Here is a 20,107-nt window from a genome sequence, read left to right as displayed (position 1 = left end):
TTCTTCCTATAATTTAGTGGGGATTACTTAGTATACTAGTAAGTATATGTGAGTAGATAATGAATCCGAAAATAAGTATTTTTTTAAATTTTCATATTAGGCAATTAAGGGCGATTAAATGGCGCATTCCGTGGGCGATTTAAGGGCGGATTGGGCGGCAAAAAATTACGGCTGCAAATCGCCCAAATGTTGCATTTGGAATAGCCCCCTAATTGCCAGCAATTTGCTGGCAAATTGAAGGGCAATTAGCGCATCCGAGTTGGCAAATAGCCCCCCGTTAGCCAGCAACTTGCCCTTTTTGACTGGGTTGCTTAATTTAACATCGAATATAGTGATCTATTGTACCCCCAGATTTTAAAAACGTCGAAAAAAGTACCTTCGCCTTATTGGAATTAAACTTGAAAAATATTTAGCTAGGCATAAAACCATTATTGCCAAAACGTTACCAGATGTATAACCTTTCCAACGAGTGCTTGTTTGTCAAAACCATTGCAAAAATACCATCGCACGAGCTCGGCAAAGAAAACTGACCTACTTGATCCCACTCTACTGTACTATTTGACCGATCACAAGTTTTCGAAAATTTCTGATTTTCTGAATTTTAAAAGTATAAGGGTGGGGGGAGTGGGTGTATCGTAGTTGGTAAATCGATTGCCTTGTACGCAGCGCACCTGGGTTCGAGTCCCGACCCCGCACATAGGGTTAGAAATTTTTCATAAGAGATTTTTCTAACCCCAAGAGGCGAATGACCTTAAGGCTAAACAAATATTATAAAATAACAATATAACAATTAATATACAATATTTGGGCTAAACCTTTATAATCGAATGAAAATATATGGGTGGGTACTGTCTGAGATATAATCGGAGTGTCTTGACTACTCTTCGGAGCGTTAATTCAAATCTCACGATATTGAACGGAATTGAAGAGAATGTCCAAGATCCCCAAACAAAGATATTCTGGTAATATTTTTCAGACAAAAGACTCTGACGAACTACTAAATTCTTGGGAATTACGAAAAGCGTTCTCCCGGTTTCAGTGAACGGAGAGCTTCAATGAAACTGAGGCTGCCAATGGGAACGAAGCACACGCAGAAAAAATTAGCATATTTAAACCAAAAATATGTGTTATTGAATCCAATCATTTATTGTTTATCACTTTAACAAACAAACTTAGTGGTTTGAAAATATTTTTTTATTAGAACAACAACAAATTTTTGCTTTCAATAAATACATTTTTAGTATCAATAATTTTCTTTTAATTTCAATAAAATAATTATTGAAAAACGGAACGATAATTTTGTTTTATTGAAACAATAAATAAATTTTATTGAATTCAATAAATAATTTTATTGTCTCCCGACCAATAATTTAATTTATTGAATTTAATGCATAATTTTATTGAACCTACCTTTTTTCTGCGTGTACTAATCTGTTAGCAAAGTGTCTATACTCAAGGCTGTACTAAATCTTAGCTAATTCTGCGACGTGAACTGAGGCAGGATCATTTATGTCGTTTTCGATTGTGGACATAGAAACTAACCCAGGTTAGTTGCTTAAAACAAACGTTGTTAATGAAACTAATTTGGGTTCTCGCAAAACAGCGGTGGTGTGAGCGAACCCGAAATATATTTCAGGTTAGGTTAGAACCCAACCCGGTTTTCAGTTCAGTGGTGCATAACCTAGGTTCGAAACTGGCTTTAAACAAACGGCTTGACAGCAGTTAGGTCCGAAACTGCTTAAATGTGGAACATTTTACAACGGCCTACTATTAAAGAATTATTAGGGATCACTTGCAGGTGTATATTATCGAGTTTCGCATTAATTTTTTTTTTCGTAGATATTTTTTAAAATACAGAGATTCACTTAACACAGCAAGAGCAAGGGCCATGATATTCCGTTCGCGACTGGCAAGTTTTATCCCCGCGAGCCATTCAGTCCTCGCCACGGAGCCACCTTGACTTAGGGACTTAGGGAGATATTTCATTAATAGACTTTTATCAGCCTCCGAGTGGACCGTAGCCAACAAGACTGGACGGGCTTCATTCTGGGGGTTCGCCCCGATACTTCCCAGGCTCTGTTCGTGTTTGACAATATTTCAACCTCCTCAACTACTATTATATAGCACAAGTCCATGACACTATCGATATGGTTATCTGTTTGGTTTCTTTTTACTAACTGAACAGGTGGTCCGTAGTGCAATTTTTAGCCGGTTGATACAACCACTACCAACACTACACGGTTTGTCTAGGCTCCTCGAAAAAAGTAGCTGACATTGAACAGTGTGATCTGTGTATTTTTGGTCACAATGAATCCGCTGGGCCAGCTTGATATATGTCTAAATGTGAAATAAATGTCATAGCTTCCGTGTTTACATGTTTGAAGGATGTTTATTACATGTTTACTGCCCATAATAGCAAATTAGTTCCATATTCTATGGGATTCCCTACCTACATGAGGCTGACTTGCGATTATGGGCAGTTTAGTAGTCTTCGGTTGGTGCCCATCAGTATTTATTGATTTATTTATTTATTTACTTGTTATATTTATTTATTAATTTATGTATGTATTTATTTATTTAGTTATTTATTTATTTATTTATTTATTTATTTATTTATTTATTTATTTATTTAATGAAAAGTAATATTATACGATGTAAAGGTTATGCATTCCACCAATCCGACCTAAAAACAGGTAAACTTTTTTATCGGGGCACCAACCCATGCACATTTGTAAATCAATTTGTGTACCGCGGGTCATGAATTGTTCCAATTGCAAGCAGCTAGGTCACACGGCCACCTACTGTAGCAACAAGCAACGGTGCGGTAAATGTGGGAAACGCCATGCGGATGATACTTGCAGTAGACCCGCTAAGAAGTGTGTTTACTGTGGGGAGAATCCGCATGAACTTTTGACATGCCCAACGCACAAACTTCGCGCGGATAAACTGAAGCGATCCACCAAAGATCGCTCCAGACGCTTTTACACAGAGATGCTTAAAAGAGCTGTTCCACTTATCTCCGAAAACCCATTCGCTCTCTTGGCAACTGACGATAACGCCTCTAACGACCCTTGCGAGGGGCATTCTTTGGCTCTGCTTGGAAACTCTAGGAAAAGACCTAATCAAAACTCACCTGAGCTTCCTCGTAAGGATCCTAGGTTGTCCCAAATAAGGGCACAAAATAAAAATAATTCATCAACTGGAAGTGCTGCCACAAATCCGAAGATAATACCTCCTGGTTTTGGGAAATGGAGATACAACCAGGAGTTCCCAGCACTCCCCGGGCCACCAAAAATCCCAAGTGCTCCCGTTTTACAATCAGAAACTCAACCTAAAATGGGATTCCTTAAATTCTCTGACATTGTGGAATGGATATTCACAGCTTTCAACATTACCGATCCTCTGAAAAGCTGGCTGGTTGCTATTCTTCCAACAGTAAGAACATTTTTAAAACAATTCCGTCAACTCAACAATGGCCCCTCCTTGCAGCGATCGTATCCTTCGATGGCTAACTTATTAAACGGAATCACGGATCTGATCACTGTTCTACAGTGGAACTGCAGAAGTATTATCCCCAAAATTGATTCATTAAAACACTTGCTCGATTACAATAATTGTGATGTCTTTTCCCTATGTGAAACATGGCTTACTTCTAATATAAACCTCAATTACCACGATTTTAACATTATCCGTTTGGATCGAGAAGACTCATATGGAGCGGTACTTTTAGGGATTAAAAAGTGCTACTCCTACAATCGAATCATTCTCCCTTCGACACTAGGCATTGAAGTTGTCGCTTGTCAAACAACAATCAAAGGCAAAGATCGTTGCATTGCTTCTATTTACATTCCTCCTAGGGCCATGATGGGATATCGAAGACTCCAACGTGATTGAACACCTTCCCTCGCCCCGCCTGCTTCTTGGAGACTTTAACTGTCACGGTACAGAGTGGGGATGTCTGTACGACGATAATCGATCCTCAACAATTCAAGACCTTTGTGACAACTTCAATATGACAACTCTGAACACAGGGGAAATGACACGGATTACTAGACCACCAGCGCAAGCAAGTGCACTGGACATATTTCTATGCTCGACATCACTACGGTTAGATTGCAAGTATAAGGTAATATCTGATCCCCACGGTCCACCTGCCGATTGTAATTGCAATCACCACTCGTTCAAGACCTTCGGAACCAGTCAATGTTTCCTATGACCTCACATGAAACATTGATTGGAAGAGCTACGCTGCTGAGATATCCAAAACTATCTATTCAACACAGGTACTTCCCCCGGAGGAAGAGTATAAGTTTTTGTCCAACTCGATTCTCGACATCGCGATTCAAACTCAGATGAAACGTGTACCCGACGTGAACACCCAAAAACGTTCTCCCAACCCGTGGCGGGACAAAGAGTGTTCAGATGTGTACGCGGAGAATTAATTCAATTATTTGTCGCGTCGTATGCGATCTTAATTTTCTCGCAGATTCGCAACGGTCAAACGCCCAACACACCACACCAAACCGCTAGTGACAGCTTCTGACCCCACCGTCAGCTCTCAAGGTTTCCTGGTGGTACACGTAGCCGGAAGAGGGTCGCTGACGTCATCATCGCGCCCTTGGCAGGGCAGACCAGCCGACACGCTACGATCGGCAACCAACATTTTCTTCTTCGGTTTCGACAGGAATTTGCGGCGTCCGTACCACGTCGAGCGAATCTGGAGTGACGACTTCGGCACAGGTTCCAGGCAGACAGACAGCAGAAAAACAGCTCCATCGTCACCCGCAGAATGCAGTAAGCAACGTCAAAGGGTCGTGAGTAGATAAATGCACGTTTCCGTTTTGTGATTGTCCATGCGCATGTGACTTAAAACAGGGCCGCTACCCTAAGTAAAAAGCGAGCCTTTCATAGTACCGGCCGCTTGCATACAGCAGGCCGAGAAAAAGCACACAAAGAGAACACACGAGGCACGAAAATAGACGCCACACAGTGATCACCATAATATGTAGGAGATAGACAATGGGAAAGGGAAAGGAAAAGAGAGGAGACTAGGCCTAGATGAATGAGCAAAGCATGTGTTAGTGTAGGAACGAAAAATAAAAATTGTAAAAGCTCAAAATAAACTTTGTTAGAAGCAATACAAATGTGTCCCGGAATGAAGCTTTCTCCGTTTTAGATGCACCCAGAATGCATTAGATTTGCCTTGCGTGAAATAGTCCCGTCTTAGTTTATTGTGCTGGTTTTTTTTCATGTCGTCGGTTTTCGTTTAATTATTTTTGTAGTTGCTGTTTACTGGAGAGGTTGACTCCGAGAACAACCGGGACAAATCCCAATTCTTTCATTTTGTAGTCTGTGGTGGGATTTGTAGACTTTGCCAGTGATGAGAAAACCCGTGGCGACGGACATTGTGTTTGAAGATACGGACATCCTGACTGCAGTTTAGGTCTGTAGGTCGAGTACATCGGACACGTTTTGAGTCAGCTAGCTCGCTTCCCTTCCCGTATTAGGGATAAATAGAACCTACCCTTGAAAGGTCTCAGGCCGGGCAAACCTTCATCTGGTGGGTGGTCTCTCAATTAGAGAGTGGCGCTTAAATCACCCACTTAACAGCGGGGAGCGGTTCGGCTGGCCAGTTACAAAAATTGAGAAAATCTTCAAACTGTCATAAAAATCGACCCTGATCTGCTAGAAGCAAACCAAATATGTAGTTTTTCATCATTACTTCTACTTCACGAAAAATTATGTTTGAACTCAGAACACTCAAGTTGATTTTTTAGTGTTGTGCGCTTGCGATTTTATATGGGAAATTGCGGTTTTTTTTCTCTTCAAAACGGTGTATCTCAGGATGCGCTCATATTATATTGAGATGATAAGTGTTTTTTATGTAAAAATATCAGAGGAACGCGATGGCATTAAAATTTTCAAAATTAAAATATACGTATTGAGAGAAAAATTAACTTTTAATATTTAACTGAAAAAATTGCATAGTTGGCAACACTGTCGGAAAAAAATAATATTTTTTATAGACTCCTTGAACAATTTTCTTCAAAAGCCATCTTGTGGTTTGATTCTAGAGTAAATAGAACCGGAGATATGATCAAAAGAAAATCAAGGATTTTGGCAATTTGCCAAAACGGGGGGTGCTCCCATGACCCGAGGGGTGGTTCAATTGTCACAAAAATTTGGGTTTTTATATATTGGTCCTAGATGAACAATTCCTCTAAATTTTGTTCAAATCCGTGGAGTCCGATTACACGTGCCTTGATCACTTCGCATGGAATGACCCATATTGTTTTCGCCGGTACGCTTTTCAGCTTTTTGCTGGTGGCTGAGTTTTCAAATGCGCGCTCTATTTTGACAAGTCGTCATCTTTCTCACCTCACGTATTTATATTGAACTGACATAAGTCAACATCTCAGCGGGCACACAAATTATGGGCCCCACTGACAGCTCAAATTGTTCTGCTCGTTTTGCTCGAAGCTCGATTTGCACTAGTCAGATACCGTACGGCATGTCTCAATTTTTGTTAAAAAGCGAAAATATTGGTCAACTAAATCAAGAAATGTGTTGTTTTGGACATGTCGGTAAATAACAAAAACTGTACACTATGTTGCACCAACAAATTAAATGAATTGACTATCACAAAATTGTGTCGAATGAAATCGGTTCTGTTTATTGTGGATCGACCCTAACGCGACGTTTTAGATGTTGGCTTGGAAATCATGGCGGCGTAGCAGATACCTGTCTCACCTCGTCAGCAGTGTCGATTTTGACAAGCGGTCTCATCAGCCTTGAGTTTCATGGCTATCATGTACCCTGCTTATTTATGTTCTCAATGCAAACGTTAAACGTCAAATTTGAAATTTTTTAGTTTATTTTCAAACGCTTTTTTCGATTTTTTTTATTTTACATATATTTGACGCGACTCAATGCGTTACACAACTGAGCCGTGGATCTTCCGTGTTTTTACAATATGTAAAAAGAGAAAAAAAATCGCTACAGTCTGTTTCTCGGGTCTTGTTGACGCATCTTACTGCTGCGTGTTCAGATCTTCTTCTTTTGTGGTGAAATATTAGGTGCGTTGTCTGCTGCACCTTGAGGGTCATTCGGTTCGTCTTCTCTCGTGTTTTCGTTTATGTCCATGTCGTCATCGGTACTGTATTCATGTTGCTCACGGTCGGATGTTATTATTTGTTGTTTGTGCTTACGGGTCGCTATTGTATATCCTTCTTCATCGGTATTTGATTCCTAATTGTTAGTGTTGGTTGTTGGTTTGGAAACATTTGCTGTAATCGTTGTTACTTCGATGTTGGTAATGGCAGTTGGTTTAGTGATACTGGGTTCGATCGTTGTTCAGCTGGGGTTAGTGATTGCCCGGTCCGCAGTCTTTAGTTTACCAACCGCTTGTGGTTTAGCATACGACGTATTCCGGATTTGGTCGTATTAGCAGTCTCTGCGCAAGGTTTCCCGTGGTGTAGCGGCTGATCACAATATTGACATGAAGGAATCTGACCTGGATACGTGATTAGTGTTCGTTGAGAATATTCAACACCTTGAGGTGATGTGCATGTGAAAGTCAAATATGAGGGAATAGGTTTTGTCGGACGCATTCTCACCACACGAACACCGTTGCGGAGTCCTGGGAAGAAGTTCCTCCAAGTATCTTCCGTAACACTATTCACCTCTCCGTATTTTGACATGATTTTTTTTTATAACGGAGGAATGAGTACGTGGTGCTAGGTCATGTATCTTTATTTCAATACTATCAACATCTATATACGTTGGGATACTATATAAAATGTCATTACATTCGACGACGTGTTTCATGTTGTTCTGAGAAGCGAATGATTCTGCTTGACTAATGTTTTTGTACCGCATGATGTAAATGATGGAACTGCACCGCATTAACTTCTGCTATGTTGAGCTTCATGTTCACTTTCAACATTTCGTCCACTTCACGAATTGATAGTCTTACCGGACATTTCGAGAAGTCTATAGCAACACAGTTTGCCTGCAACGGGACATACTCTTGCTTTGTATTGTTACTGATTGGTTGTTCACGTTTCTCACACTAGAGGGGATTCCATGAGAAACCGGCCGACCGCAAAATATGCCCATCTTCGATTCGAACGAAACTTTGCAGGTGTGTTCGCTGTATGAATCTCCATGATATTCTCTGGCAATTGGAATATTTTGATACAAGAGTAATTTTTCAAAAGGGCGTAAACGTTTCTACGTGCATGAATTTCAATTTTTTTTTTGTTCGATTACTGTATTTTATACAGCTAAACTATCTGAGAACAAGTTACAGGGAATGAATACTTCTGTCCGAAAAAATATACACTGAAAAAAATGTGTCATTTTTCAAAAAAACAAAAATTTATGATAAAAATTTAAATTGCGAAAAAACCCATTTTTTGAAATTTTTCATATTTTGTTACCAAAAACCTAAAGAGAAAAGAAACATTTTGATTGTGATTGCATGATGGAGAAAAAATCGGTAAAAAAGTTTTCCTAACAATAACTTCGTACATGTTTTTAAATTTCATACTAATTGACATACAAAATTGTAATTTTATTGCAGAATATAATTCTAAGCACCATTTAAACTCAAAATGCATTTAACAAAAATCTTCCAAAATGCGAAAGTTTTCGAGATATTTGAAATTTTGCTACTTCAAAAACAATTAATTCGTGTAATTATGCTCTTTTTAAAAGTTATTCGCGTTACCCCATCAAATAATGGCAAAAATTTAATGTTTATCGTTTTAAAGACGTAAAAGCAACCTTTTTAGTGTATTTGGATCATGGAGAAGCTTTCAATAAAAAAGTTTTCCTAACAACAACTTTTGACATTTTTTTATAATTCTTACTATTTGCAGTCAAAAATACAATTTTCTTTTTGAATATGATTCTAAACGCCATTTTAAATCGAAATGCTCTTAACAAAAAAATTCTAAAATGTAGTAGTTCTCGAGATATTTTAACTTTTGTTTTAACAACACAATTATTTTGTTTTATTACGACCTTTTCATAAGTTAGTCGCGTTTATCCATCAACAATAATAGGTTTTTCAAAAGGCCCGTAAACTTTCGTGCAACTTTCTCTTTGACATCAAGGCGATATTGTAAACCATTTGAAAGTTACATGAAAGCAACCAAAATATATTTCAACCATAGGGTCTGTTGATTAAACTATATAGCTGAATCATATGTTGGTTTTCATGTAACTTTAAAATTTTTCACAATATCGCCTTGATGTCAAAAAGAAAGTTGCAGGAAACTTTACGGGCCTTTTGAAAAACCTATTATTGTTGATGGAGAAATGCGACTAACTTATGAAAAGGTCGTAATAAAACAAAATAATTGTGTTGTTAAAACAAAAGTTAAAATATCTCGAGAACTACCACATTTTAGAAAATTTTTGTTAAGAGCATTTCGATTTAAAATGGCGTTTAGAATCATATTCAGAAAGAAAATTGTATTTTTGACTGCAAATAGTAAGAATTATAAAAAAATGTCAAAAGTTGTTGTTAGGAAAACTTTTTTATTGAAAGCTTCTCCAGGATCCAAATACACTAAAAAAGTTTCTTTTACACCTTTAAAACGATAAACATTAAATTTTTGACATTTTTGATGGGGTAACGCGAATAACTTTTAAAAAGAGCATAATTACACGAATTAATTGTTTTTGAAGGAGCAAAATTTCAAATATCTCGAAAACTATCGCATTTTGGAAGATTTTTGTTAAATGCATTTTGAGTTTAAATGGTGCTTAGAATTATATTCTGTAATGGAATTATAATTTTGTATGTCTATTACAGGCATTGTAATTCTCTCTCACTCACGCGAGAAGTAGCTTATCCGATGTCCAACTTTTCCGAGATAAGATAAGTCGCAAAATTCTCCGTCTCCACAAATAGCGTGAGAATGATTTTCCGGATAAAATTTATTTCACTTTTTCCTTCTCACCGGAGAAGGTGATAAAATTTTAATTTCGTGGAAATTAATTAAAACTTCAAAAAATACATTTAATTACAAAGAAAAGCGGCAAAGAAGTATGATAGACTTGTTTTTTCGTGTTTTGGAATAACGACAGCAAAGCAGCGAACGCAAAAAGGATACTCATTCACTCATTCTCCGACTATTTTATTTATCCGGAGAAATAACACGTTGTATTTATCCGGAGAAGTTGTGTGAGTGCCAATAACTTTTCGTGTGAAAATGTGAGTTTTTATTGTCGCAGTAGTAAACTATCCGGGCGCATTTACTCATATGAGCGATAAATGCAATGCCTGGTCTATTAGTATGAAATTTAAAAACATGTACGAAGTTATTGTTAGGAAAACTTTTTTACCGATTTTTTCTCCATCATGCAATCACATTCAAAATGTTTCTTTTCTCTTTAGGTTTTTGGTAACAAAATATAAAAAATTTAAAAAATGGGTTTTTTCGCAATTTAAATTTTTATCATAAATTTTTGTTTTTTTGAAAAATGACACAACATTTTTTTCAGTGTATATTTTTTCGGACAGAAGTATTCATTCCCTGTAACTCGTTCTCAGATAGTTTTGCTGTATAAAATACAGTAATCGACAAAAAAAATTGAAATTCATACACGTAGAAACGTTTACGCCCTTTTGAAAAGTTGCTCTTGAGTCAAAATAATCTTATTATCTGTGGAAAATATTTAGTCTTGCATGACGGTTAAACGTGTAAAGTTTCATTGGAATCTAAGATGGTCGGTCACGATTTTAAAGATTTTCGGACGGATCTTCGTGGAATTCCTCACTAGGTAAATGGAATCAATTTTTGCCTTTGCAAATAGCAGCGGAGTGATTTCTAGCGTCTGAACTGAACGAGACGAGAAACCGAACTGCTTTGTTCGATGATTTCAATTTCTTCACGAATTTATTTATAAGCATATTCTCTGCTGTTGGAAAGTGTCAAGAGATTTAAGCGATTAGAACCTCTGCTCTTACCTAAATTCATCACACATGAAATGACCAATAATAGCACATGAAACTTGCTTTTAAACCATCCGGAAAAGCTTCTTCTAACGATACAGTATACTGGGAGAAAATACTAATGGCAGGGGTTTAGCTATTTATGATGGAATCTTAACATCAGATCAATAACTACCAATGTAGCCAGTCACTTCACAGCATTGAGAACATTGAAGACGGATCTTAGGTAGATACTGTATACAATGATCTCCAAGCTGCATTCGATGGTGTGGATTGCACAGGCAAAGATCTAGTGAGTTGCTTTTATAGGATGGCATAAATCATATCTAGCGGAACATTCTCTATCTGTGAAATAGGGAAATAATAAGTCATTATAGTTTCATCAACTTGTCGACTATGCCTCTAGGAAGCAATCTCGAACCATTGCTTTTTTCTCTATTCTTCAAAGACGTTTCAGCTTCCTAATAGAATGAAACGGTGCTGTTGATTACGCCACATCGACCAACGAGCCCCATTTGCCCCGTTCATTGAGTGACACCGATAGTGTACTGAGGGTGCACCAGCCGAGGGATCGTCAGCGATGGTGAAGGTGACCTACCTAGCTTATATCGATCGAGCGCAAGTGACAGAGAGGAAAAAGAGAACAGATTGATAACGTGCGCAGTGATAGCTAGGCGTCCCATCGTATATTCTGTTAAGTAATTGAAATCTAAGGTTTCCTATTGAATATATTGAAACTTAAATCTAATCAAAATATCTAGGTGAGAAAATACTTGAAGAATCTTAAACTTAACTTAAATTTATTGTAATACTAATTAAAACTAAATCTTAACCTAAATTGAAATAATAGCTATGTACTGAAGAACAATAGTACGGACAGGTGGCTGGTTGCTGCATATAGGCAGCTCGTGCATAATTTAGTACCATTTCACGTGCGCAAATGTTACTGAAGCAGTCTCAGAGACAGACTGGAGTTGCCCGTCTTGTGGAACTAGTAACAGTACCAATCCTCTCCATCCGGATAATATCTGTTCTTCACAGCAACAATCGACACACGAACCTGAACCATCTGAGGATATAATATCTGTGCGATCTAACAATACCCTAACAAGGTCGAGCACCTGTACCAGCAGAAGTCGATCAAGGCGTGAGATGAAGTTGCAGCTACGCAAACTGGAAGAGACTAAAGCCTTGGAGCAGAGGTTTCTGGACATGAAATTCGCCATACTCGACAAATACAGAAGCGATAGTGAGGAGGATGAAGTTGGGTCAATAGTCGACAAAGTATCGCAAATAGAGGAGTGGATAGAGGGTACGGACCGTATTGGTGATAGAGGTGAGGCCCATTTTCAGCCCACATTGACTAATGAACAGCAGCCGATAAGTTCGCAGCCTGTAGAGCACATCGCTTACGGTCAAGGGCAACCACCAATCGGTTACAATCGAGAAAGAACGTCACAAGTTCCCCTCCACGTTCCACTGTCAAACCCTGGAGGACGTCCAATACAACAAATTGGGGTGCATCCCCCTCGCCCAGTTCCTCACAACTTGCAATGGACACAACCTAGTATTCTAACCCGAAGGGTGAGTGGCGTCGACAACTTTGTTCCTGAGCAGGGTTCAACGCCAAATCCTCCACGTTATCGACTTGAACCCACGGAAAATAATGGCGACGATACCATGTATCTTCTGAATAGAAGTCAATTGGCTGCACGTCACGCCGTTCCCAAGGATTTGCCAGAGTTCAGCGGACGAGCCGAAGAGTGGCCATTGTTTCTGGCCATGTTCAACTCTTCAACGCAAATGTGCGGTTTTTCAAACGAAGAAAATATGCTTCGATTGCGGAAATGTTTGAAAGGTGAGGCGCTGAATAGGGTAAGGTGCGAATTGCTGCACCCGTGCAATGTGGCGAGCGTGATGTCAACGCTCAAAATGTTATATGGCAAGCCTGAAGCGATCATTCAAGCGGTCATCCAGAAGGTGAAAGATTTGCCAGCTCCTAGGGTCGAAAAGTTAGAAACTCTTGTCGATTTCGCACTTTCGGTGAAGAATCTCTGCGCCACAATACAAGCGTGCGAGATAAGTGACTACATGTACAGCTCTTCTCTGCGATACGAGCTGGTAGAACGTCTACCGCCCGGACTTAAGTTGGAATGGGCAAGATCGACTAGGGGAAATCCGGTACCGACATTGCTAGAGTTTAGTACTTGGTTGTACGTGATGGCGGAAGATGCCAGCGCAGTGATGGGAACGCAGAACAACGGACCGAAAGACGAATCAAAGGTCCGCAGCAGAAGGGAGAACGTCCTTAACGTGCATATCGAGTCGGATAAGAAGCAACCGTATAACCCAACCAGGGACAAAAAGGATTTCTCGCAACCGTGCAGAGTATGTAAGGGAACCTGCTCTTCGGTAGCCAAGTGTGAACGGTTCTCAGAGTTCAGCTACGATTCTAGATGGGCTACGATCAAGGAACTCAAACTCTGCCGAAAATGCCTTCAACGGCATAATAGTCCCTGTAAACAGAAAAGGACATGCGGAATCAACGGATGTACATACCTTCATCATCCCCTTCTTCACGGTAGCAAAAGGTCCGAGTCGGAAACAATAACTTCTGGTCCATCCACTGCTTTAATCCCCGGCGGGAAACTCGAGAGCAGTGTCAATGTCCATCAAGCTAAAACCAGTGGCGTACTTCTCCGGTTTGTTCCTGTTGTTCTATACGGGCCGTCGAAAGAAGTACATACATACGCATTTATCGACGATGGTTCTGAGCTGACCCTTCTGGAGCAAGGATTGGCAGATGAATTAGGAGTTTCTGGACAGATAGCACCTTTGTGTCTAAAGTGGACTGGTGGCACGAAAAGAGTGGAGTGCAAGTCCCAAAAGGTCAGTCTGCAGATTTCTGGCACATCGAACAAATCGATGAGACATGCATTGTCGGATGCGCGTACCGTGAACAAGCTAGAACTGCGACCACAAACGATGATTATTTCGGAATTGCAGAAACGGTTCCGGCACCTCGAAGGACTTCCCATCGAGTCCTATAGTGACACTGCTCCACGCATACTAATCGGTGTCGACCACGCCAAGCTTGGCCACGTAACGAAGAGTCGTGAAGGTAAAACAAAGGAACCAGTTGCAGTCAAGACTTGCTTAGGATGGTGCGTTTACGGATATGTCGCACATAGTTCGTCCAGCACCGGTGTCGTCAACAATCATATGCTAGATATTTGCTCATGTAACCAAGAAAACGGAGAATATCTACATAAGGCCATGAAGGAATATTTTTCCCTTGACAGTATGGGCGTGGTCAAATCAGGAAAGGTGCTCATGTCCACAGAAGATGAACGGGCACTACAAATGCTGGACACACTAACGCATCGGAAAGGGGATAAATATGAATCAGGCCTTCTTTGGAAATACGACGGTGTACGCCTTCCGAACAATAAAGCAATGGCACTAAAGCGCTGGGAGTGCCTGGAACATCGGCTGCAGAATGATCCGCATCTGGCAGAAGTTTTGAACACGAAGATCGCGGATTACATCTGCAAAGGATACATACGGAAGCTTACCGATGCCGAGCTCACGATCCAGCATCCCAGGGTCTGGTATCTTCCGGTATTCCCCGTTGTTAACCCGAACAAACCTGCAAAGACGAGGTTGGTATGGGACGCCGCCGCGAAAGCTTACGATGTTTCGCTCAACTCCGTCCTTCTTAAGGGACCCGATTTCCTAGCGTCTCTGCTAAGCGTGCTAATAAAATTTAGAGAACACCGGATAGCAGTTTGCGGAGACCTGAGGGAGATGTACCATCAAGTACTGATGCGAGAAGAGGACCAGCATTGTCAACGGTTTTTCTGGGGACGCGAGGAGAACACAGGCGGACCTAATGTCTACATCATGCAGGTGATGACGTTCGGGGCCTGCTGCTCGCCAAGCACGGCCCAGTATGTAAAAAACAAGCATGCTAAACTGTACGAAAACGAGTTTCCGGCCGCAGTTCATGCGATAGTCAAGCAGCATTACGTCGACGATATGCTCATCAGCGTCGAGACGGAAGAGGAAGCGATTTCGCTCGTACACGACATCAAGATGATTCACCAGGAAGGCGGCTTCGAAATGAGAAATTGGCTGTCGAATTCATCGACGGTGCTGCTATCGCTGAATGAAAAACCAGTGACCAATAAAAACTTAAACGTCAATGATGGCCTTCCCACGGAGAAAATTCTTGGAATGTGGTGGGACACAGAGAAAGACTGCATTACCTTTAAGCTCTCCTCGAAGTGCCAGGAAGATCTCCTATCTGGTCAACGGCGACCAACCAAGAGAGAAGCTCTTCGAATGCTGATGCTGATGTACGACCCATGCGGATTTATCGCACATTTTCTGATGTACCTCAAGGTCTTGCTGCAGGATATATGGCGCTCTGGAATTGGCTGGAACGATAAAATCGAAGAGAATGAGTTCGAAAAGTGGCTGCTATGGCTGAAAGTCCTTCCCAAGGTAGAAGAAGTTGAAATTCCAAGATGCTTTCGGATCCAGATCTCAGTTAACGCCGAGGTACAAATACACACATTCGTCGACGCAAGTGAGAATGGGTTCGCAGCCGCAGTTTATCTGCGATTCCGACAAGGAGTTAATATAGAATGTGCGCTTGTGGCCGCCAAAACGAGAGTGGCTCCACTTCGCTTCCTGTCCATTCCTCGAGCCGAACTTCAAGCAGCTGTCCTCGGAGTGCGACTAACGAATGCCGTCCAAACTGCCCTAAGCTTTAAGGTGAATCAGCGATTCTTCCACACTGACGCCAGGGACGTGTGCTGCTGGCTGATCTCTGACCATAGAAGATACAGCCAATATGTTGCCGTTCGAGTCAGTGAAATTCTGGAGAGCACGGAAGTATATGAATGGCATTGGATATCGACCAAACAGAACGTAGCTGACTTGGGTACTAAATGGAAAGGTTTCCCGGATCTCAGCCCGCAAAGTCCGTGGTTTCGGGGATCCTCGTTCCTATCGACACCAGTAGAAGAGTGGCCTATAACTTCGCGGCGGTATGGAACAACTGACGAAGAACTTCGTCCTCATCTACTTACACACATTGTTGCACCAGAACCGTTGATCGCGCTGGAGAAATTCTCAAGCTGGACGACGCTGTTACGCCGAACTGCAGTGTTCGCTCGGCAAGCTTCCAACTGGAGACGATTGGCGAAAAAGGAGCGACCACTTAGTGGACCACTCACCCACGAAGAACTGGTCAAAGCCGAAAATTATCTGTATCGCATAGCCCAAGGCGACGTGTTCGCGGATGAGGTGGCAATCCTGAAGATGAATGCCTTCTCCGCAGAGAAGAAGCGAATACCGAAGAGCAGCTCAATCTACCGTGTCTGTCCTACACTGGACAATCAGAATCTGCTTCGAGTTCAAGGTCGGATAGGGGGATGCAAGTACATCGATGTAGATGCCTCCAACCCAGTAATTCTTCCCCACGAACACACCATAACAAAACTCGTTGTGGCTCATTTTCATCGGCAGTTCCATCACCAAAATCACGAAACCGTGGTAAATGAACTACGTCAGCACTTCTATATCCCACGATTGAAAGTTGTCTACAGAAGAGTGCGTAGGGAATGTCAGCAGTGCAATAACGACAGCGCAACACCCTGTCCTCCAATGATGGCTGACTTACCAGAAGCGCGGCTGGCTGCCTATACTCGTCCATTTACTCACACAGGTTTGGATTATTTTGGGCCGATGACGGTATCAATCGGTCGTCGCACTGAGAAGCGATGGGGTGTTCTAGCTACCTGTCTCACTACTAGAGCCATCCATCTGCAGGTCGCATACTCACTATCGACGGACTCGTGCATTATGGCTTTGAGAAATATCTTCAGCCGAAGGGGAACACCTTCGGTAATATATAGTGACAGAGGCACCAACTTTAAAGGCGCTGAAAAGGTTCTCGAAGAGGCGATTCGGAACATAGATCAGGACAAATTAATGACCGAGTTCACATCAAGGCACACCGAGTGGAGATTCAATCCACCTTCGGCACCACACATGGGTGGGGCGTGGGAGCGCTTGATCAGGACCGTGAAGCAGAACTTGAGTAAGGTTATAGCGTCAAGGGTAGTAACCGCCGAGGTACTCGAGAACGCACTGAATGAGGTGGAGAATAGAGATGGGCCATTCGTTCGCGAACGGTTCAAGTGAACTGGTTCTTCGAAGAGAATGAGCGAACGGAAGTTCTTTTTAAAAGAACGGTAGTTCTCAATTCTCTTCAAAGCGAATGAACTGAACCTGACCAAAAGCCGTTTGGCGAATTTCTCGGACCGATTTTTAGGCGAACGAATGAAAATGAACCGACTTGCCGTCCCACAAAGCGCTCTCTGTGCTCTCCCAGAATGGAACCGGCGAAGAACGACTCATCACATTCTCTATTTCTCTAGTTATACATCAAGAAGAAATCGCTACCCTTGATGAACTTGTTAAGCATACAGGGGTATAATAGTTTGGGCAGCATCTGTTTGGTTCCTCTCCAAGAATCGAATGTTTTGAGAGACATTCGCTAGATACAAGTAAATTATCAGCTGAATGGAAGAACGGTTCATCTGAACTAGTTCTTTTTACAGAACTGTTCAGTCGGGAATGGTTCTTCGAAGTGAACTGTTTCGCCCATCTCTAGTGGAGAACATAGTCAACTCTCGACCGTTGACCAATATTCCCGTTGATGGCGACCTCTCTCCGGTACTAACCCCTAACCATTTTCTCCTGCAATCCTCCAACGGGTTGAAACCACTAATCACTTTCGACGACAGCTCTCGGGCCTTGAAAAACAACTACGAAACTTCTCAAATCCTTGCCAACAGTTTCTGGAAACAGTGGCTCCGAGATTACCTTCCGACCATCACGAGAAGATCCAAATGGTTCGTGGCGATGAAGCCCATCGAAGTTAACGATATTGTAATCGTAGCCGATCCAAAGTTCCCACGAAACTATTGGCCAAAGGGAAGAGTCATAGCAACAAAGGTTGCCTCGGATGGACAGGTACGATCTGCAACGGTGCAAACTGTTAGCGGCGGAATTTACGAGAGACCAACAGTGAAGCTCGCAGTGCTTGATGTAGGCGTTCGTAGTAATGCGTCGCAGAAGAATCTACAACGAATTACGGGGGGGAGTGTTGATTACGCCACATCGACCAACGAGCCCCATTTGCCCCGTTCATTGAGTGACACCGATAGTGTACTGAGGGTGCACCAGCCGAGGGATCGTCAGCGATGGTGAAGGTGACCTACCTAGCTTATATCGATCGAGCGCAAGTGACAGAGAGGAAAAAGAGAACAGATTGATAACGTGCGCAGTGATAGCTAGGCGTCCCATCGTATATTCTGTTAAGTAATTGAAATCTAAGGTTTCCTATTGAATATATTGAAACTTAAATCTAATCAAAATATCTAGGTGAGAAAATACTTGAAGAATCTTAAACTTAACTTAAATTTATTGTAATACTAATTAAAACTAAATCTTAACCTAAATTGAAATAATAGCTAAGTACTGAAGAACAATAGTACGGACAGGTGGCTGGTTGCTGCATATAGGCAGCTCGTGCATAATTTAGGAATCAATATAGCTTGAAACTCCGTATTGCGCTGTGTAAGAACACTTGCGAGAGCAACTATTAGGTGAGTTATTATAACTGTAGCCATAGCCATCTCACCTAAGCATATTTACTACTAGATTCCGCGAACTTTAACAGTTGCAACGCGTGATTATATGTAAAGGTTATACGGAGCGTTGTACGACAAAAAGAAATACTAAGCGTAAGCACAATTCGTTTACAATCTTAAATCTACAACTTACATCTACTTACTTATTTCCTAGGAATTTTATAATCTAAATAAACATTTATTGAGGATTGATAAAATTGGATTATTTCTTGTCGCTGCAGCGTGCGTAACAGGTGCAATCGAAATTTTCCCCCTAAACAAATATAAGGTTAAATAAATAATAAATAAATAAATAAAATAAATAAATGACGAAATAAATACATAAACATACAAATAAATGAATAAAATAATAAATGAATAAATCAATCAATAAATAGATAAATCGATCCTATTGTAAATTTGAAAAGTATTCTTCAGTGTACCAAATACAATTAAAAATATAGATATAATGTCACTGATAGCTGCCAATTTTGTGATGTTTTGTCCAGTTCACTGTGTTTTGCAGGACTATGCATCGTGACCGGTATAATGAGAAGACATCATTTGGAGCTACGAATAGGCTGGATTGCTTGCAGCTACGGTGATTTTAATTAATTGTTCCTGTACCGTGCTGATCCCAGATGGAATTTGAGATGTCAAAAGATTGCAGCATTTTCTCCTGAAGCCGAAAAAAATTCTTTTTGGCCTCAAAAACAGTTTTCAGAGCTAGCATACGAGGATCTAAAGAATCTGTTGAAAAATGTTCCTTTGTTGTAACCCATATTTATTTTTTGTTTTAATACAATATTTCAGAAGCACGTAGATATTTTTGCATTCGAATTAGGAAATTGTGTATTGTACTTTACTCCGGGTGTGTCTCAGACATTACCCACCCATCATTCTACTATTTGCTAAGATACAAGTATTCCTTAAGCCCCTGCAAATGAGATGAATGATATTTGTTGATTAAAATGCATTTAATGCTGAAATCTCATCATTAATTCATGTGAACACTTCAATTAAACATAACAACCCAGTCAAAACGAATGGCTATGAGCACTATCATTCCGCTGATTAATAATTCAATTAGCCAATCTCGTCCTCAATAGCGGAACACAATTCACCTTTCGCTTCGGTTACAATACTTCCCGCGCAATAACGCGGCCAGGACCAAACACCACATTTATATCCATCGGAAAAGTTGTAGCTGAAATAACATTCCCATATTGCATGGGCAGAGTACAACGTACCACATGGTTTGCGAACTGATTTCGAATCGTTTTAAATCAAATTGCTCGCGCTATTAAATATGCATGGTGGTATCACGAGTAATCTTGTGTTTCGTTGAATGGATCATATTTGTCTGGAGCTATTTTTTGTGCGCAATCACATTTTTGAATTATGGTTATAGCAAACAGTAGCGCATTCATGTATA

At 40.8% G+C, this 20,107-nt stretch overlaps 1 protein-coding gene across 1 annotated transcript; it reads left to right on the top strand.

Annotated features, from left to right (window-relative positions):
• Positions 1 to 12,118: 12,118 nt before the first annotated feature.
• On the top strand, positions 12,119 to 18,250 carry LOC131688033 (uncharacterized). Its single transcript, XM_058972161.1, has 2 exons — positions 12,119 to 17,075; positions 17,652 to 18,250. The coding sequence occupies exons 1-2, from the start codon at positions 12,119 to 12,121 to the stop codon at positions 18,248 to 18,250; spliced, it is 5,556 nt and encodes a 1,851-aa protein (XP_058828144.1).
• Positions 18,251 to 20,107: the final 1,857 nt, after the last annotated feature.

Source organism: Topomyia yanbarensis, chromosome 3 (genome assembly GCF_030247195.1).
Source record: "Topomyia yanbarensis strain Yona2022 chromosome 3, ASM3024719v1, whole genome shotgun sequence".
Taxonomy (NCBI): Eukaryota; Metazoa; Arthropoda; class Insecta; order Diptera; family Culicidae; genus Topomyia; species Topomyia yanbarensis.
Note: the sequence above shows the minus strand (reverse complement) of the source record. Positions and strands in the feature narration are given on the sequence as shown.

Excerpts from the sequence above, each read along its gene's own strand:
- LOC131688033 (XM_058972161.1), top strand. The coding sequence starts at position 12,119 with ATGAAGTTGCAGCTACGCAAACTGGAAGAGACTAAAGCCTTGGAGCAG. Across the intron at positions 17,076-17,651 it reads GACCGTGAAGCAGAACTTGA|TGGAGAACATAGTCAACTCT; the intron begins GTAAGGTTATAG and ends GCCCATCTCTAG.